Raw genomic sequence first — 22,678 nt, 5'->3', positions numbered from 1 at the left:
CTTCATCCACTCTTTCCAACACGGCTTACTTCTTTTTCTATCTGTCTACTTCAAACGCTCCATTCTTCTCCATATCTACCTTTCAAATGCTTCTAGTCGTTTCTCTTCACTTTGTCGTAATGTCCACGTTTGTGCCCCATAAAATTCCACACTACACACAAAACATTTCACTAGTCTCTTCCTTAGTTCTTTTTCCAGAGGTTCGCAGATGATGCTCCTTTTTCTATTAAAAGCTTTCTTTGTCATTGCTATCCTCCTTTTGACTTCCTGGCAGCAGCTCATGTTACTACTTACAGTTGTTTAGTCAACTGTCCGAAGACAGGTTTGAACCTCATAAGTGACAGCAATAGAGCATCGCTCATGAGGAAACTAAGCCAGGAGAACATGGAGTAGAGCGGCCAATTCCTTTCCCCCTCCATTGCATACATCGCTGACTAGTAACATATTACACTAATCAGTTTTAAGATGTTCTTCCTCTGACATATGTCGTCAAGTGAGATGTACTGCTTGTAGATGTATATATTAGCCACAACCTCAATCAGAGGTAACTACTTACAATTACACTACACATATTTGAAGCTATCCAATTGTTCTACTCCCTCATTTCCAAATTCACAAATTTATCTTCTTTATTTTTCTTCCGATAACCATGTTATTCGTCTTGTTTGTATTTATCTTCATCCCATACAGCTCACAGCTGTCATTTATCTCCAGCAGCATAACACTTACTATCACTTCCTCTTCTGCTAATAACGCCGTGTCAGCAGCAAATCTTATACACTTTATTCTTCTTCCTTCCATTTTCACCCCTCCCTGTTCTGAAAAAGTGATAAAGGGCATTATTGCTGTACTCATATCCCCATTCGACTTCCCTTTGACATTTCGTCTTCTATCCTCTCACTTTGAAACGTGGATTTCATATAAAGATTATTTAATAGCCTCCTCTTTTTCCAATCTGCACCATTTTTTTTAGGTTCCCATAAGCGTATTCCAATCCACTCTGTCAAAGCCTTTTCCAAGTTCACAAACTCTAAACATATTTCTTTATTTTTCTGTGGGCGTCTTTCGCCAATCGCTGGGAGCAGTCGGAAAAGGCTGCACAAAATAAATACATACTTTGTTCACCATAAATTTTACTGGAATCGCCGAATCTAGTCCTAGTTTGTTGCTTCGCCTGTTCCTTATCAATGTATGTAAAGTACTGTTGTAGGTAAAGATCCGGAATCGTGGTGATCCTACGTCACAGAAGCCCCCATGTGCCTATCTAAAAATGCGTTGCCTCTGAAAGATCTTACTATGGACGAACGACGGCTGTGAACGACATGGAAAAAAGAAAGAAAGAACCGGGAAGAAACGAGAATATGCAACCTGTGGAACTTCGAAGTGAGAGGCTACACGCAACATACTTAAATCACAATTTATACAACGAGAATGACGTACAACAAGAGTACTAGAAAAATCACAATATTCAGTTAAAATTAAGTAATTATAGCAAGGGGAGAAATGTTGAATGTATACGGCAGTTAGATCCAAATGAACTTCCATACAGCGCATTTATAATTTCATTTGTTAAGAGCTCTGTATTCATGTTGTGAGTTCTAAGAAATTCCGCAGTCTTCTTGCTTTTATTACGTCATACATCATCTTTGTAACACCTGGACTTCGAATGACTGCGGGTGTAGGAAGAATACTTTCTTTTCATGGACAGTGTCAGGGATGCCAAGCTCTGGAAGCCAAGTCCGACACAGCGGGAAAAATGCTTCGTCACAGTGCCACACAAAAACAAGCTCCATTCCATTGCTTGCAGTCTACAGAACTATAGCCTGTAGGTGCGTTCGATTAAAGGGAGGGACGAAAATTACCGTAACTCCCAGAACTGTTATGGGTATCACTCTAGGGCTGCCAAATTTCCCCCTGAGCCAGATTTTTGCATCAAATGCAGAGGTATCACTGGATACACGCACAAAACATATTTTACTCGTATGTGCTAGCCTACTATAAAAATTGTGTTGACATATATATCGGAAAAGTATATAGAATGTGCCAAAATTATGTTAACACTTAAATGGGAAGAACATTATACTCTACTCTAAAAAAACATCCGGCTCGGAACCGGTATTATATGGGAAGAACATTATACTCTAAAAAACATCCGGCTCGGAACCGGTATTATAAACGCCGTTTAAACCTTATGTATAGTTTAAACTCAACTTTTTCGTTTTGCTTCGTATTATAAACCTTAACTACAGGGAGTTCGCCTACGGATGGGGCCAGGAAAGCGGCCTGCCTGCGGTGTCGCTTGCGGGAATCGTCTATCCGCAAGCTTCCGCTTTCTATACCTACTGTACTCTGTAGGGTTTTAATTTTAAAGTTTAGCAGCAGTAAAGACTGATGTTTTTGAAACACTAACTTCCTGTGAAACACGTCTTAGAGATTTATTAGGAGAGCGTGTAAATAATGCACTGATTTCATCAATTTTTTTCTCCCGTCAATACTCTTCGTTTTCGCTTAGGAACTGTAGCATTTATCGACCCTGTTGTCCTTAATTTGTTAACAAGACGTCTAACAGTTTCTCTACCCTGAATTGGAGCATCCGAATATTTCACTTCAAATTGCCTACGCGCCTCTCTACACGACTCTGTTTTCACATTTGCATCATACATAAAAACTCTGTTCAAGCGTGAATTTTGCGTTTTGCATTGTTAACAAATTTTACACAACGCTGAATATTTAAGCAACTGTGTCAAGAAACTGCACTGTACGTGTTAAATACTGCAACATCTGGCTCACAACTGATAACTTGTCGACCTTGATGTCCTTGATTGTCGAGCGTGTCTCAACAACTGCGAGCACAAAGCGGCGTATCAGTACATGCCGCTTTCCTGGCCTCACCCGTAGGCGAACGTACTGTACTAGTTAATCTTGAGTTAACTTTAGTTTAACTTGATCGGCAGTCCTCTGCCGTTTAAACTGCAGTTCAAGGCTCAACAGTGCAAGATGGCGGTTCCCGCAATACACATGGATATTGCAGAAGTTTTCCAAGTACTTACGATTGACGATAAGTAAGTGATCAATATTACTGAACGTCCACGGCGGCCAAGAATTTTTCGAAATAGAGTGCACCACTTTGAAATAAAAATGAATATAAGTTTTAAAACAGTCCTAATCTTCACAATTAGGCTAGACTTTATAGTCCAAACCCTGTTTCGAAAAATTGAAACTCGGATACAACATGCAACAGAAAAATAATGTGCAAAAATATGAGTTTTAGGGATTGAATTTAAAGGTTATTTGAAAAGATAAATGATTTCTTTTTTTCTTTTTGAAAACATTCTATTGAATCTCTGCATCAATTACTAGTTACGCTGCACTACTTTTCCTCTGATAGTAGGCATACTGAAAACGATGGAAGATTTAGAAGGTGTCCATAAATCTATTATAAACCTATTGCGCATTGTACTGTGTGTGGCAGATAGTCTCCTGGTAAGATTTACTATGGGGCCTGATTTATCAACACACTAATAATATTACCCAATTTTACTAGAATCATAAAAATAATTGTATTGTTTGATTGAATTCTGTTTCATAAACATACTAGACAACACAGAATACGCACACTAATATTTCATTACTCAGTTGATTCTATATGTAGTTACGTCGCGGATGGTCATGCAACGTTTAGTTTGGTTGCATTGTGTTTGGGAGCCGCAGCGTTAAGAAACTATTTGAGGTTAAGTCTGACGAGCTTACTGAAGTACGCGGAATTGGTCCCCTATAGGTTTTTTTTTACGATACTCTCTCTGATATCGAAGAACGAAGATGTTTCTTAATGAAGATTCTCCACGAGCGTCGGCTATTTCAAATCAATAATATAATTTTATTAGCTGCGATCGTCTTCTTTTCTTTCCTAGCAGTAATACTAATCGTATTCCATTACGGTTTAACTTAACCGAGACTCTGTAATACGGCACGTTGAGTTAACCTCACGGTTAGGTTTAACTTATGTTTAACATAATCTTTAGATTAATCGTATTTATAAAACCGGGCCACAAGGGATATTTTTCATTTATTGTAAGGTCTCACAACCTGTTTCCTATTTTTATCAACACACAATTGAAAACTATCGAAAGTAGCACTTAACACTCTGACGCAGAATTCTCTAGGAATAGATGTTGCCATATGTGTTATTATTTCCTTGAGTTCCATGATATTCCCAAGTATCATCGTGTGCTGCTCAGTAGCTTCTTTGAATATAAACTTAGCAGATTTACGATATATTATACAAACACCTCTGAACATCCCATTCTGCCCACCATTCCGATGCTCACAGTTGCCACATTCAATAATATTTTCGTGCTAATTGACGGGATTCTTGGAATTCGGAAAATATATGGCAACTCTCCCTCCACGTAGACATGAAGGGAATCTGCTAATTTTCTTAAACGAAGATTATGATTGGTCACTAACAGGCGAAGACAAGACTTCTGTCACAATAAGGTTATGACAACAAATTAGAAGGGGGCAGTAGAAGGTCTGTCGGCAAAGTAATTTCTGTGAAACTGCACTCCATGATATAAAATTAACTATACACTCTTTCTTGCCTCTGAGGTTCTGGCTGATATCCTAGAAACTCATCGCTACGTTAAAATCGGCAGCACTTTGAAAAGAACAATCGCCAGGATCGCCACCCGTCCGCCGTAAACGAACACGAGATGGCAGTACAGTCGCTAATGCAATTCAAATGGGAATTATGACGCGACTCCTTATGTAACAACTAGATGGCAGCGTAGTAAACCTGACAAAAGTTGTTAACCTCAAAGCCTATAAGGCCGACCTATCTGGGTACCTATATATGGTCTAGGCTGATATGTACAGTACATCTATTATCAGGCAGTACATCTTGCTTGCCGAAGTGTCAGAGGAAGAACAGTTGTTTGTATATATTTGAAGTCTGATTAGTGTAACATGTAGCTAATTGGTGATGTATACAATGGAGAGGGGAAGGAACTGGCCATCCTACCCCATTATCTTCTGGCCTAGTTTCCTCATAAGTTAAGAACTGTTATATCACTTGTGAGGTTCAGACCTATCTTCGGACATTTGACTAAACAATAACTCAGAAATAAAACATTATAGAAAATTCAGATGACATTTTAGAGAACTTTGTATATGCCTATCATAATGTTCATAGCTTAATAAGAAATTAATTTTAAGACAAAATCTCTCGTAAAACCTAAGTAGAAATATAATAGGGCCTATGCTAAATGGTCGCCCATAGGGTCTACATCATATTTTAACTTGTTAGGATGTGATCTATCTTCTCATTCAGACGAGAACTTGGACTAAGAAAAAAATTACATACATCTAACTTCTCTTGTAGTAGAACTTTGAAGAAATAAAATTTGGAGACACATGCAGCTAAAGTTTTACAAAGTATTGCCGTTCTTTTTCTGATGTTTGGCAGTGATTTATGAGTTGCTCCTACAAAACATATCTCTATGTCCTCAGAAATGAGAATTTTAAGAGCTTTGAGATATGTAGATTTATAGATCATATACGGAATGAAGATGTTGGAGCAAATCTCAATACATTTTCTGGTAACCGACCATCCAGAAGAAAACTGACATTCATCTCTTAATAAGCAAGTTTTATATTACTTCTCTTAAGTTATTGTTATTATACGTAGCTATGTCTTAACTGCATTCCACGAAAGTATGGAGTTGAATTTTTGTTCCACAAAATAATTTATGAAGCATATCAAATGAAACCCGATTATTCTGCTTCGCCTTCTGCAGAGCAATTTACTTCTATACACACAAAATGTGTAGACGTCTGGCGCCTGTTAACATGACTAATGTTATTCTAATCAGTCCAAAATTAACCAGCGAGCGATGTTTCCATATTAACAACAAAAGGCTCTGGACCATACACATTACAGTCCAGATTTGTCACCAAGTGGCTTTCATTCTTCGAATCCTTAAAGAAAGCTCTAAAAGGCACAGATTCAGCAAAGATTCTGCACAGATGATGAAGTGAAGGCCGCAATACTGAAATGGTTCGAGGTCTTTCTTCGCTGACAGTATCAGACGCCTCACCACACAGCGCGAAGCCTGTGTGAATCCCTATGGAGACTTCTAAGGAAACATCTATTGCATTCACGTATCCTGCTGGTGATATCAGGCGCTTCTCCATACAAAGAGACGCCAATGCATTCAGCTGACGATGCCCTATGTTTTGGAACATAATGGGACGCCTTGGTGAATGTCTATGGATACTTTTTTCAAGGAAATCTACTGCATGAATCTATTCTTAAGCACTAACATTCTTATATCGTTTATAGTTTTTATGTGCTGAATCTTCATAAATAAATATACAAATCGGTTCGAACGGCTTTCATTTGATCACGTCTCGTACAAGTCTCGTGGATTACTGCATTACCAAATGTATTATTTCATTCCAGTTAATAGTTATTCCACGTTAAAATTCAGTCATTTACATTAATTTTATTCCAAACAGCTCAAAGCTTGAGTTTTGCGGATTTTTATGACATGAGCAAATTTGTTTAGATGTAGCTCTTCTTGCTTTGAAAGGTTCTATAGAAGTATTGTACAACCATTTATACAGCATGAACTAAAATATATAGTTATATTATCGTAATTTTTCTCATACCACCATATATAATAATAGCAAATTTAACCTTTGTTAGCTTTACAGCCACAGTATAAAAAAAATTAATTTTTTAACATTTAAAGAAAGGTTGATAAGATTAGACTTTTTAAACCGACTATTGGAAAAGAGAGCCTACACGTAACTGTAATAATTAAGCTAGGTTAGTCAACTTTGCCACATCAAAAAATTTAATTGTCAAAAGTACATCATTCCCCCATAAGGATATACATAACTATACTTGGACTTCTCCAGTTGGATTGACACATAATCATATAGATCACGTCTTGATAGGTAAAAGAAGACACACTAGTATAGTAGACATTCGAACCTTCAGGGGGTCAGACTGTAATTCTGACCATTTGGTAATTGGAGTACTAAGAGAAAGACTATCAGTAGCCAAGCGAGTAGAGCAACAAGTTAATATTAGAAGATTCAATATTCCGAAATTAAAGAACGAGGAAACTAAGTAACATTATCAGGTCGAAATTTCAAATAGGTTTGTCGTATTAGCAAGTTCCGACGAAGTTGAGGAAGAGTTAGATGTTAATAGCGTGTGGGAAAATATCCGAGAGTCCGTATAGGTCAATTTCTGTCAGATGCATTTCCAATTCACTGTGGGCTAAAGCAAGGAGATGCACTATCACCTTTACTTTATAACTTTTCTCTAGAGTATGCCATTAGAAAAGTCCAAGATAACAGAGCGGGAATGGAATTGAACGGGTTACATCAGCTGCTTTAAGTAAGTGATAAGATTAGACTGATATTTTAATTGTAGGTGCGGTGTAATTATCTAAGTTATGGCATGCAATTAATTAAATTGAAATGTACGCCTAATTAAGGTGACTTGTAATTACTTAAGTTGACAATAGTTGAGTTTAATAGAAATACTCCAAGTTAGGTATACTTTTGTTTATAGTAGGCGTTATTTATAGCATAGTCTTTATTTTACGTTTATTTTATCCATCTTATTTATTGTTGTGATTATTTAATTGTATTGCTGTAATTATTGTAATATCACTGCATATTATATACCACTGCCACTGGGTGTATACCCAATTCTAGTGCTAATACATACATGCATACATACATGCATGCATGCATGCATGCATACATACATACATACATACATACATACATAAATACATATTCTTTGTCATTTAGGCAGTCTGCTATGGCAAAAAGAATGTTCAATATTATACTATTACCATCACCACCACCACCACCACCATTATTATTATTATTATTATTATTATTATTATTATTATTATTATTATTATTATTATTATTATTATTAATTATTACTACTACTACAAAGTACTTTGCAGTTCTGTACGTAATTTTGTAGGTTGAATAATTTGCAAACAGGAATGTTTATTAGCAAGCAAATATAGAAGCATACAATGCCTCTTTGCATTTGATTAGTCCAAGTTGAAATGATAATTGCGTTCTTACTTTTCAATGAGCAAATTACCAGTCTTTATGTTTCAGTGTGATTCTGTTTTCTACTCAACCTTCAGATAATAAGGAGTGCATTAAAGATCTGCAGTAAACTTCTAGTTGACACTGACATAGTTCTGCAATCTCTGTAAAATGTGAAAAGACTGTATGACCTTCGGAATCCCTGGGACAGTAGGCATCGAAGTCGCTACACTTCATGTTTCTCCGAACGTTCTCTCCACTGGAGTCTTAATAAAACAATTTATTGCTATATACATTACGATTTTAAATTTTAAAGTTATAATCAAAATTAATCATAACATTTGTTTGCCTTCCTAAGGATTTTCTCGAGTGGCTTATATTATGTAACTATTACAGTTACTGTTGCTGGCATGCGTTCTTCATATTCTATGCACTGACCACTCCATTTTATTTTCTCATTACCTGAAGAATAAAAAAAAGTATTATGATAACGAAAAATAAAGATTTCCAGGTCTTTACAAATATACACGTTTTCACCGTCCCTAATGCCAATGAAGTGGTTTTAGGTACAGGGTGTTAAAAATCATTCAATAATTTGAGACGTGATAGTATTCATTAAAAATAACAAGAAAACAAAGTCTACTAAACGTGGGTCCTAAAATTAATATAATCCGTGATATTAATATTTGTTCATCAACAACGTAGGGTCCATTGTGGAGAAACAATTAGCATGTCTGACCGCGAAACGAGCGGGCCCCGGTTCAAATCCTGGTTGGGACAAGTTACCTGGTTGACTTTTTTCAGGGGTTTTCCCCTTAACCCATTTTAAGAGCAAATGCTGGGTAACTTTCGGCGCTGAACCCTGGACTCAATTCGCTGGCATTATCATCTTCATTTCACACCAACACTAGATATTCAAAGCAGTTGATAAAGCGTTGTAAAATAAATCAATTAAAAAAAGAAAAATGTCACAGGAAATGCTCAATGCGATTTCCATTTTTCTGAGAAGTAGTAATATTAATCAAAACAAGGAAAAAATCTAATAAACATTTGTCCTAAAATTAAATTTTGTATGAAACTCGGGCTTTGAAATTGATATTGTAAGATGTGTGTTTTCTAATGTGAGCTCTTTGCTTGTTTCTTATTGGATAAATATCTCTGCCAGAATTAATTCCTTAAGAGCACTTCCAAGGGTCATGGAATGGATCCTGTGCTGCTTGGACACCTTGGCAGTGTGAACTTGGAGCGGGAGGGTAAGGAGGGGGTGAGGGGTCCCATGCGGCCGGTGGGCTGGTACACCCTCATCCTCAATCATCTCATAAAAAATTCGAAGTGAACAATAGACCTCAGTATGGTCGACGTGCCAAGGGGTCGTCCTAACCCGCTCATAGGCACCGTGACCTAACCTAACCGTGACCTGACCTTATTAGGTATACAGTATCATATCGGACATACAGTAAACAAAATAGTAACAAGGTGTGAGCCTTGGAGTCAGAAGGATGCGTTAAATTGAATGATAATCACATTAAGCGTCTCGTATGATGCTGATTAACAACTATTCATGTCTCAGAAGATAGTAATTTTATGACTCATGTTTATTACACTTTGTTTTATTGTTTTTATGAATAGACTACTAATACCACCTCTCAAAATACTGAATGTTTTTTTTAGTATCCTGTACATAGCGATTTCTGCTAAACTAATGGACGGAATTTTTTAATATTCCATACCTACCACCAATTACACCGTGAATGGTTTACATGAAATAATTATATACTTCTCTTCACACTAAAAATAAATGGTCGTCCTTAAAGAAAATCTGTAACACAAGCTGTCGATTACCGACAAGAAAAATTTCAAAATTAGGTCGAATTACCTCTTGAAAGTCTGTTCGTGGGTAAATACTATAAACAAAATCTGACCTACAAAACGCAGCAACTAATAGAAACATAATAAAGAAAATAGATTGTAATAAGTATATCGTAAAATGTACTAATAGTTGAATAATATTTTTACTAGCCTTTAACATGGACAAGCCAGCTACTTAACGCTACGTTACGCTGCTTGGCTTGGGTTTTCGAGAGCCAAACACGAGCTAGTTTCATGTACTTAGAGTTCCAGTAGCCCATTCTGAGCCCTGTATGTTATATGCGACGATTGTCTAAGTTCTACAGATAGCCTGGGCGACAATAGTGAATCTGATGCTGACAGATGGGACAATGGGCCAATTTGCCTCAGCCCTGACAAAGTCAGGCCCAATCCCTAAACGGGTACCTGATACATCCTAATGCCCGACACCCCATGACCTTCTTACAGCAGCATCAGAAAGCAGTACTACTCCCGTAACTTCACCCCAATCTACGTTTATCTATTACAGATGATAGATGAAGTGAAGGTAAGGAATCGGGAATATCCCGAGAAAAACATTTACAACGTCTGCATTGCCACTCACAAAATCCATCACGACGTGCAGAGGATAGAACTCGATCGTCTGTATGGTAAACCAGTACGTTACGCTGAAGCACAGAAGCAGTAACATTAGGTACACTGGCAACTTATAACTAGAGTCTTGCGTTTGGTTACCTAAAGCTTGCAAGCTACTCGCAATAGCGTAGAGATATATGGAGTATAGCGCGGCGTTTACACGTCAGGTCTGCTGTTCAGCGAACATGCCAAAACAAAACAAAGCTGGGCGCTTGGATATCAGTGTTCTAATAGAAGGATTTGGTAAAGAGTGCTTCATTAGGCAAAGAGAAAATGTATTTTATCAGGAAGAAGGAGAAAATTTTCATTTAAAATGTTTGGAGACTCGTGAAGCAAGAAGTCAATGTAAATAATTTCTTTTGTACTATGATTTGTGTTTGTTTAAGTAATTATTTATAGATGTGTATGTACACAGACGATGTTCAGATACAACGTTCACGTGTAAAACAAGTAGGCCTATTCATAATTAATTTCTACACTGTGATATTAGAGAAGGTAATAATTAATACATGGAGTCAGAAAAACATAGAAACATTTCTAAATGGACAAAAGTGTTAACATCAGGGCCGGAATATACTCATATTTTACATATTTCAATATTAAGTCATTTTCCCTTGCGAATATTCAAATTTCAATCCTTCGAAAAACTAATATTATTTACTTCTAAACTTATTTTCACTTCGATAAATTTATTTATTTATTTTAAAAGTTCCATTTAACATTCAACATTTTCCAGAGTAGTTCGACCCTTGTGTTCGACCGATCAGCATACACAACTGATATCATATTACCCCAAAGAAAGTAATCTAATGGAGACAAATCTGGTGATCTTGGTGGCCAAGCCACTGGACCTTCTTAGCCAATCCAACGATGTGAACACTGTTGATTTAAAAATGCAGTCACACATCTGCCAAAGTGTGGAGGTGCACCATCTTGCTGCAGCCACATGCCTTGTCTGATATGAAGATGAACATCATTTGGTTGTAGAGCCAGGACACTTTGAATGTTAAATGGGTATAAACCAAAGTCATGTAGCTGAGCCATGTGCGTGCATTCTGTTAGAATTAACTGAACTACATCCTTACGACGAGGTTGCATACTGTTGTAATTAAATCACAATTAAAATTATTAATTTAGAATTGTGTTTCCTGTAGATACCTTTCTAAATCGGACCCATGCTGATTAGAACTTTTTCACTCAAAATAATTCCATGAGCACGTAGGTAAGCTATGGACATTCCGCTGCGGGACACTCTGTATATAGAGACAAATTCGAAAGGGAGAGAGTCACGACAATAGTTTTACAGGTTCCTTTGCAAAGAGCAGGTAAATGACCACACAAGAATAAAGTTTTAAATTTTTCTCTTCAAGGCTCTGATTTCATAGTACTGCTATTTGACAAGTAAGTAATATACTTAGAATATCATCATTAAGGTTCGGATAAAGTAGCTGTATCAGGATAGACTGTATAGCTGTGTAGAAAATGACCTTGACTTGATTCAGACTAAGTAAATACTACTCAATTCCACTAGCTAAAACTCTACCTGCTGGGAAGAGAGCTCCCCAACCCAAAGCTAAAACATCAGTGAATGGACAGTACAGCGTCACTACTGACGGCTAAGGGGACACACGACAACTACTGTAGTTAATGTTTGCAAACAAAACGCATGAAGCAAGGATGTCTATCCTGATACAGTTACTTCATCCGAACTTAGTCATCATAGTAATACGTTTACTTTTTAAAATGTAAGCAATTTTTAAATGTATATTTTCGTAAATATAAAAACAACACTAAAAATTGCTGCAATTTAGGAGTAACTATTATAATATGAATTTGTGCAGTGAACTACACAAGTTCACTTAAACTATGCAATTTATACACGAAGTCATTTTACCTTTTGGGATTATAATAATTATTTAAGTAACTTATTTATTTAACGTAACGTTTCACATTGGCCGCCGGGTAGCTCAGTTGGTAGAGCAGCTGGCTACGAACTGGAAGGTCCGGGGTTAGATCCCAGGTGGTGACAGGATTTTTTCTTGTTGCCAAACTTTCAGAACTGCCCCGAGGTTCACTCAGCCTCCTATAAAATTGAGTACCGGGTCTTTCCCGGGGGTAAAAGGCGGTCAGAGCGTGGTGCCGACCACACCACCTCATTCTAGTGCCGAGGTCATGGAAAGCATGGCCCCCCAAGTGCCTTCATGGCATGTTACGGGGATACCTTTTTACCTATACCTTTTAACGTTTCATATTACAATACGAGTTTGATAACCAGTCGAGTATTGTAACATGAAGTTATGATAAATATACTGCAGAATGTTTTATATACTTTTGTAAAAAATTAAATGTATTTTGTGGAGAGGCGATCGTATTATTATTAATTTCTTCCTGTGAGAGGAGATTCCTTTATGTTTTTTTTGTTAGTTTTGAACACGATAGATTTTTGTTTATAACAGAAGAATAGCAGTACTAGGAGAAATAAACGAACATTGTTAAAATGAGTTCAAACGAGGATTCAGATACTGAAAATGCTGCAAATTCTGCAATTGAATGTTTAGTACATCGAAATTCCGCGAAAGATATGAAGTGGAATATAAAAAATGTGAAGATTAGTGTTCCAAGATAAATGTAGTAATACGCAATAGTATCATTACCTAACTAGTTGCGTAATAGAAGTATCATTATGTAACTAGTTGCGTTATGAATGTGTTTACAACATTTTTATTAGTGATGTAAATTCTACATTACATAATCAAAGTGAATAATGAATATATTTTATGTAAAATGCAAGAAACGAAACTTAACTATAAGCAAGAATATCATAGAAAGCACAATGAATAACTAAATAATGCATAATGGGAACGTAATTATTGTAATCTTCACAACTTCTTACTTCATTTAGTCATTTTAATGTTCCACTGGATTAGTTTAGTGACCCTTTCTGGAAATATTAATCTTGAACAATGAACACATGCCGATGCTCTCATAATGTGACGTCATTACAAATTCAAGCTTCTATTAAAGAACATGGAGTACCACATTAATATACGCCCATCTTAGTGACAAGATTGGAACACACGACCATCGCAATCACACCGACACATAACAACAATTTAACTATTTTGTGCAACTGAGCCGATGATGAACTAAAATTAATATCGAAAGTGTTTGGATACCCCTTACTGTGGAGCAGTATCTGGCAGCAGTGTTCTGCACTCCTCTTGTGTTTACCTTCAAGACAAACACTCCAGCGCTCCCACACCCGGGGTGACACCGGACAACACCAGAGGAAAATAATAAAAAGAAAGAAATGCATTTCGTGGAATGAGACAAATAAAGACGTTGGAAACGAAGCTCAGATGGGAACTATATTACAAGCACTTCGACATCAGTGTGTTCTTCAGCAAGGTTTTGATTAGAACCGGTCAATGGATGTTAACTACGTCGCAGTCTTAATAATCAATATCTGCGTTATACAAGCATATTCAACAACTCTACCTTCTCTTCTTCCTTTTTCTTCTTCTTCCTCTTCCTTCAGAGGGACTAGGCCCAATGGCGTTTTTCGTTCGCATCTAGTTTTCGATCGGGCTACATTTCTGTATCCTTTGGATCTACAGCTTAATAATATTTTCGGTAGAATTTCTTCGTCCATTCTTGATATGCTTTGATACCAGTTTATCTTTTGTTCCGAAGTTTTTGTGTTTAAACTATAATATACAGAGTGTCTCACGAGGACTATAAAATACTTCAGGATAATGTAGTTTGGTTTAATCCACATCGAACTAACCTGATATACCTAAGTTTGAAATGTAATGGTTGGGAAGTTATTAATGAGTGAAATTTAAATGGGTTCAGGCATTATAGACTTATTTCTCTATTTTAGAACATTGTGGTATGATACATTACTGAAAATACTACATCTTGGCTGTTTCAATAAGTTTATGTCATAATTAAGTATAAATTTAGTAAGAAAATAAAATAATTACACAAGACAAATTGCTAAGGCTGCCCTTCTCAACAGTGACGTCGCCAGGATGAGAAGAGGGCGGTGCGGATGGGGTGCGAGATTTAAAAATGGGATGCGAGCTGTATAAATGTGGTACATAAAAAATCCAAAATGTTCTCATGTACTTGCGCGCATACTATATATCTGTTTATTAATATTACTAATTATTATTATTATTATTATTATTATTATTATTATTATTATTGCTCATCACATCCATTACGATACACTAAGGGACGTAGTTTTTTCACATCCAAGAAATTGTTTGTTTGTTTTTGTTCTTCAAAATAATTTATGCCTACGTAGTATTTTTTAATAAATTGCCTTTTGGGGTGCAGAAAGGGGTGCTTCGATTTTTTATGGGGTGCTTGCGCACCCTTTCGCACCCCCCTAGCGACGTCCCTACTTCTCATAGAATCCATGAATTGTAAATTCATATCAGGTACCGGTTCTCTTTCCGATCTCAATGAATCACTTCGTAGCTTGCCGTTTTAGTTAATATCCGGTAAACACGGGAAAACACAAGGCTAGATGGAACCCTTCGATTGGCAAAATGTCGTCTTTATTCCTCAACAGCAGTCAGTGCATTGCCGTCACAAAATCCATAAACAGAAAACATGTCTGCATATTCACTATGCGAATACACGAATTAAACGTCAAGTGAACATGTATTCAGTTTGTGCTGCGTAGATGTTGCTGTGCCCAGATGGTACCGTGTGCAAAAGATCTTGCATAATACGTAAAGTATAATAAACGGAACCGGAGTCTCATACCACACGGACAAGGCAGAGAAGTTGTCTACAGACCATGGCGTTGCCACCCGAAGTTCCGGTACTTTCCGACTCTACTAGTATAACAAATTCAAGTAAAAAAAAAACTCCGAAAAAACTCAGAACATGAACTTCGCCATAAAACAATGCAATAGTAATAATTCGCGAATGTATTCATATTTCGCTATTATAACTCTATTTCACGATTTGTCGCGATTGTTTTATCCCCATATTAGCCTATTACTCAGAATCACGTAATTGGTAAAGATTAGTAAAAATCTATTTTATATCTATTATGTCGTTATTTTCGCGATCTCCATACGTGGTCCTGAAGATAATACCATGGATGAATATATAATAGGATGCGAAACTTAGTGAGTTTCCCGTAACACATGCTAGAGGCGCTAATGTAGAAACTGATCTTGCTGCCATCTGTTGGACGGTGGAGAACTTATTACATCTAGCAACGCACAAAGTAACAAAAACAAAAACTAATTACTCCATGCATTTAGCAGCGCACCTGATGACGAAAATGTTAAACTATGCATAAAATATTCCTCCCCTCCCACCCTCAGCGATATTCTCAACTAGCCCAATTTAAAATAAAGCATTTACATTTTTATTTCTCACAACATCTTCCACTGAAAATTCTTACCGGAACCAATAGGAAGATAAAAGAGACGATCTATTTTACACTACCCAATTAAAATATAACCAAACAGAGACAGAAAATGAAGCAAAAGGTTAGCTAATTGGGATTGTATTCTTTGGGTATTTAGTGTACAGCGCAATGGAAAAGTCTGCAAAAACTACTTAGACATTTCAATTTATTATATTACTATTGCTTTACAATATATTCAACAACACTATTTTTACAACGTCCATAAACATCACTGTTTAACATACACGCTTATACACACACTTAGTATCACTTTATGTCCACTCATTAGCAAGTTTCTGGCTGCCATCTTGTCTTCTCGAGCATTGTCTGTTAGTCTCGAACGAACGGATAAATAGAGAACGATGGGTAATCTACCCAACACGTAGTTCTAATGTTCACCACCCACGACGTCGGGCGCTGATCATCTTATTTGAACCCCCTTCCGTCAGATGGTGCTGACCGCAGTTTCGCATCCTATTATATATTCATCCATGATAATACTCTATCGTAAGACAGTATTTCATTCATCACTTACAAAATTGTTCATTAAACTTCTAAGATGTAGTGATGCATTGTTTCACGCCGGGTTGGGTCTGACAGCGACGGAACACCGCATAAAAGCACTCAGCAGTTTAGTTACAATACACTTTTAAGTTGTTTGCCATGACATAATACACCCTGTACATTACTTGAACATGCGGTGCAGTGTTATAAAATTCATTTTCATTTCTCACCTGCACAGTGGAGGAGAGGCGCTGCTGAGGTGCCTTGGCCTGGTCGGCGGCCATCACTACGAGATTGTACAGCGACTTCGCCTCTCGGTCCAGCAGCCGCGTGGTGTAGATGGTTCCATTCTGAGCTATTGCGAAGTCGTTGTCGTCGTCACCAGAGCTTATGCTGTACACGATTCTGCCGTTGTCACCTGTGAGACAAATATTCAGATCAGTCATTTGTATAGTATCTATAATCATCGTCAAGTATGAAGGCGATCCAAGGTAGTCTTCTTCTGCGCACACATGTACGTTTATAGTCACATGGTATTAGGCCTATGAATAAATTAGTTTTATTCAGTTGTTGTTTACTAAAGTCACTGCATTAATTGTATTTTGCTCCATTATTCATTTATATTTTCTCTTAATTATTATATAGTAATGATGATTTCTTAATACTTATATACAATTGTAGTTATTGTAATTACCCACATCTAACACCTTTAATAGAATTGACAATTAATATTTGAGGAGAAAAATTCGCTCCGGCGCCGGGGATCGAACCCGGGTCCTTGGTTCTACGTACTAAGCGCTCTGACCACCAAGGACCCGGTTCGATCCCCGGCGCCGGAGCGAATTTTTCTCCTCAAATATTAATTGTCAATTAATATTACAGATATTATTCTGTAGGACAAATTAATAAATCTTTAATATCTTTCATAGAAGTTAAATACTTAGGAATTATTATAGATGAGCATTTACTTTGGGATAAACATACTGATTTTATGTGTACAAGTATAAGAAAGACAATTGATAAATTCATAATACTTCGAAATTTTATCACTAAGAAAGCATTGAGAATAACATTTTTAGCTTCAGTACACTCATTAAAACAGTATGGTATAATAAACTGGGATAGAGTAGCATCATCTGTACTTAATCCATTAATTTTATTACATAAAAGATTAATAAAAATTTGTCTGACCAAAAATATGAATTATCCAACAAATTTAATTTACACATATTTAAAGTATTAACTATTGCATAAATATAGCTTACTAACTTATTACCACAGAAATAAAAAAACATAATTGTAATCGACATGAACATCACACTCGAAGACAAAAGTCTACTCTCCCACTTATTGAACCTATATGTCATCCAAGTGCAGCACATAAACATGGCGCTAGTTTCGGCTCAACACTTTATAATAAAATTACAAATCATTTTCCAAGTTTGAAATATTTTAAAACTTGCCGACACCCAGTCTGCACATTGAAATGTGCACGTACTGTACGTCGTACACCAAATAGAACATGCCAAAATGCATCTTTACTTGTTAAAAATCGGGCATGTTTGTGCATTAATTTTTATTTGTTTTTTTTTTAAGATGACGACATAAGAAATTTTAGACTTCGCCTATATTAAAATCCATCAGATTTAATTTTTACACTTGCGTGTTTCCTCTCTAAGTGCCGTTTCAATTTCACGAGTTTCATACATTCGTTTAAAGCGCTTCGTAACAAACAACGCACCGAGGTTTTGGTTCACTCTCATTGCCACACCACGTAAGTCCAAGTTCCAAATAACTCTTGTCATATTTACGAAAGTATTTTTTCTTTGAATAGCTACCACTAGGTTTAGATATTTCTTTAATGGCATTATAATTAATATATTTCTTCACACACAGCTTCTGAACTATTAACACTGTCTAAATGACGCGTATCATCATGTTCCTTTCTTTTCAATGCAGATCGAAGCCAGGCACTATTTAACACAGACCTGGACAATTACTTCGTGTACCATATAAGAAGGATTTCAAACAACTAACTGCTAACAGCCAAGAGATGAATCAACAATGCACAGAATTAGTTATAAGTTAGTTCTGATTGGCTACAAAAATATAATTACGAAAGTATCATAATTAATTAACTCTTTTTTAATATATAAGTATACTGGTATTAAAATATGCTACAAAAATGATAAATTTGCTTTCGAAGGGAACAAGAGTAAGGTGGTCCGCAGAACTGTTCTGACTTAAAAAAGTGGTCCCCACTTCAAAAAAGTTTGAGAAACGCTGCTATAGATAATTCGCGATTTTTGATATTTCAAGCAAGTTCGTCCACTAATTACCGCGAATTAACGGGAGTCGATTGTAATTGTTAACAAAATTGTAAATGTCTCATAGCTAGTAGGCCCAATGTCCTGAAGCGCTTTTCGGACTGGTAGAGCCCGAAATCAACAAGTTCATGTAGTTATAATTTCGGCTCCTATAAAATTGACTGGTGAATCACTCTTCCAGCAACGAGATCAAGAATACATGAAAGTGTGCCTGCCTCGTATGCATTTCAATGGCGTGTGCATGGGTACCTGTACTTTACGAATACAATACCGCCACACGCAGCATAATGGGTTTAAAGAGTATTTAATTTTTTTTCTTTCAAAAACTAAGAGGTCCGTCGATGCTCATTTCCTAAATCGTTAATTTCTCTTACTCTTATCACTGAAGTTCTTCCCATCCTCCACAACGCAGGTCTCCAGAAGACCACAAACATAAAGCTTAGGTAAGTAAAGTTAGCTAAATCAGACATCTGAGTCTTCATCGCTTCCCTCCTCATTTCTAAAATATATCTGCTTTCTTTTCTGTTCCTTCGTTTGAAATTCCTGTCCACTAACGACAGATAGACGGACAGACGGACGGACGGATCGAGTCAGATCATTAAATGAGCAGCTACAAGAAGACACAAAAAACAACAAAACGTTTTAAGAGGGAAAAAAAGAGGAATGTTCCCCTCTTTCTAGATGGCCTGCCGAGATAGCGTTGACTCTTGGAAGTTTCGAAACCCCAGATCCTGCGCTAGGATGCGGGGAATTCCTCAGCAGTTGGCACTCTTCCCGCCTGGAGCAGTCACGGGTGTAGAGTTACCACCATAAGCCTAAAAAGGGGGAGAAAGAGACGTCTTCCTTGTGTAAAGAACGAACCTTTATGTTCAATACACATCTTTTCTTTCACGAGTCACACTTGTTTTTGTCTATGATAGTGCTTTTCATGTATTTTTATTTTGGTTAACACTACCACCACAGCCTAGTATATACAGTCACGAAGCTCAATACGTAGTAAATATGCATCCAAAGATAGTTGCTAACCACTAGGATCGCTACTATCGCTTCATTACAGACAATGAGAAATAGTACCTGCACAGTCTATTGTTCCTAGTACCCTCATAAACTCAAGCTTCGTGACTGTATATACTAGATTGTGCTACTATTAACAAGATATCTGAGAGTAACTTGTGTTAAAGTACACATTAAACATATAATTTAGCTTGAAATTTAATAATTAAGGTAAGGTATGACCAAATTTGATCGAAAATTCAATTTTTTGTTTATATTCTCAAAAATATTCCATAATCCAGAAAATGTCCAAAGAAGAAAAGAAAGAGAAGTCTGAGGGGGCAAAATGAGCAGGGCAGTTTTAGAAAAGTAAGATACAAGACATTTTTTGACACCAAATTTTTATTTGCTTATTTCTGAAAACAATTTTTTTTGCATCTAGCGTCACATAAAAAGTTTCTGGTGTTGTATTTTTAACCCTATTGAGACAAAAGTTTACAAGTGAGTTAAGAAAAGTTTGAGAACAAGAATAGGTAGATTAATAAAATTCACATTTCAGACGTTTAATTATGTATGTATTATGAATATTTTTTTATTAAATTTAAAAAAAAATCACAAAAAATTTTCTAACATGCCAAATTTATGAAGATACATAAAAATGAATATTAAATTCGAAAAATGTATCCTTTGAGAATATCTTCACAAAAATTAACGAATTACAAAAAATATATATATCACTACAGATATTTTTGTGTCGCAGGTGAAAAAAATAGAAATCATTTTTAATACCGAAATTATTTAGCCTATAGACCTAAAATTGGTTGGTTCAACTAGCTGAGACGAAATATGTTAGCATGTTGGTCACTCTGTAGACCTTAGCTATAAACATTGTTGAATTTTCTTAACAAGACGCATGAAAAGTTAATATTCTGGCTGTTAATGAAGGATGGTAATAACGGCTTTTAGAAAAATACAAAAATACTATTGTTACAACATGCTTTTTTAACATACGCAATAGCGATCCCTGCTGGTAAAACAGCTGACATATCAAACAAATGACGATCGATCACGCGCTTAGCGTATTGAGATCGTTTTGAATACGACACGTGTTTTCATGCAAATTTCAATACGATCCGGTCGATTTTTAGTAGGTTATTTTACGACGCTTTATCAAGATCTTAGGTTATTTAGCGTCTGAATGAGATGAAGGCGATAATGCTGGTGAAATGAGTCCAGGATCCAGCACCGAAAGTTACCCAGCATTTGCTCATATTGGGTTGAGGGAAAACCCCAGAAAAAAACCTCAACCAGGTAACTTGCCTCGACCGGAAATCGAACCCGGGCCACCTGGTTTCGCGGCCAAACGCGCTAACCGTTACTCTACAGGTGTGGACGATCCGTCGAGCCGATCCCACATTTTAGATGTATCGACTTTGAGACTCAAATCGATTTGAATACTCTACCTTTGCTATACCCTATTAGCAAATGCCGTATTTATCCATATTAATTTGGTGTCCAATGTAATATCTAATCATTTGTATTATATTTAAGTGTCCTCGACGACAACAATATATTCTGTGATTTGTTTAAATTCAGACAAAGAGAGTTAGCCTGAAAACACTTCGATGCTTCACACTATACATTTTTCACTGTTCTTATTATCAGATGTTTGTGTTTTGATTTGATAAATAAAGAATCACATCATCTATTAATAGCAGTAAATTAACGTGAGTAGAAAAGTTATTCTCCAGGATAACAGAGAGGGTTTGAAATTGAACGGGTTACATCAGCTGCTTGTGTATGCGGATGAAATGAATATGTTAGGAAAAAATCCATAAACGATTAGGGAAAACACGGGAATTTTACTGGAAACAAGTAAAGAAATAGGTTTGGAAGTAAATCCCGAAAAGACAAAGTATATGATTATGTCTCGTGACGAGAATATTGTACGAAATGGAAATATAAAAATTGGAAATTTATCTTTTGAAGAGGTGGAGAAGTTTAAATATCTTGGAGCAACAGTAACAAATATAAATGATACTCGGGAAGAAATGAAACACAGAATAAATATGGGAAATGCCTGTTATTATTCGGTTGAGAAGCTTTTATCATCCAGTCTGCTGTCAAAAAATCTGAAAGTTAGAATTTATAAAACAGTTATATTACCGGTTGTTCTTTATAGTTGTGAAACTTGGATTCTCACTTTGAGAGAGGAACATAGGTTAAGGGTATTTGAGAATAAGGTGCTTAGGAAAATATTTGGGGCTAAAAGGGATGACGTTACAGGAGAATGGAGACAGTTACACAACACAGAACTGCACGCATTCTATTCTTCACCTGACATAATTAGGAACATTAAATCCAGGCTTTTGAGATGGGCAGGGCATGTAGCATGTATGGGCGAATTCAGAAATGCATATAGAGTGTTAGTTGGGAGGCCGGAGGGAAAAAGACCTTTAGGGAGGCCGAGACGTAGGTGGGAAAATAATATTAAAACGGATTTGAGGGAGGTGGGATGTGATGATAGAGAATGGATTAATCTTGCTTAGGATAGGGACCAGTGGCGGGCTTATGTGAGGGCGGCAATGAACCTCCGGTTCCTTAAAAGCCAGTAAGTAAGTAAGTAAGAAAAGTTATTCATGTAGGACTACTAGTACATTAAAATATTTCACGCTCCATTTGAAACTCATTTTGTGCGTCCTACAGTTTATAATGACACCTACATTTTTGTAGTTACCTTTTTCACAGCGAACAAACTTTCAAATCAGAATTTATAGCCGGAAACGCTACCACTTGCATCTAGTCCAGGATGTTGTCCGTCTCATTCATAGAAACAAACCTCGTG

At 36.5% G+C, this 22,678-nt stretch overlaps 1 protein-coding gene across 1 annotated transcript in view; it reads right to left on the bottom strand.

Annotated features, from left to right (window-relative positions):
* The window catches only part of LOC138709007 (cadherin-related tumor suppressor-like), a 553,993-nt gene that overhangs the window by 452,871 nt on the left and 78,444 nt on the right, over positions 1-22,678 (bottom strand). The window contains exon 4 of the mRNA XM_069839450.1: positions 16,744-16,931. Within this exon, the coding sequence (XP_069695551.1) occupies positions 16,744-16,931 (188 nt within the window). The remainder of the gene's footprint in view (positions 1-16,743; positions 16,932-22,678) is intronic.

The sequence above is a fragment of the Periplaneta americana genome, chromosome 11, assembly GCF_040183065.1.
Source record: "Periplaneta americana isolate PAMFEO1 chromosome 11, P.americana_PAMFEO1_priV1, whole genome shotgun sequence".
NCBI classification, from domain to species: Eukaryota; Metazoa; Arthropoda; class Insecta; order Blattodea; family Blattidae; genus Periplaneta; species Periplaneta americana.
Note: the sequence above shows the minus strand (reverse complement) of the source record. Positions and strands in the feature narration are given on the sequence as shown.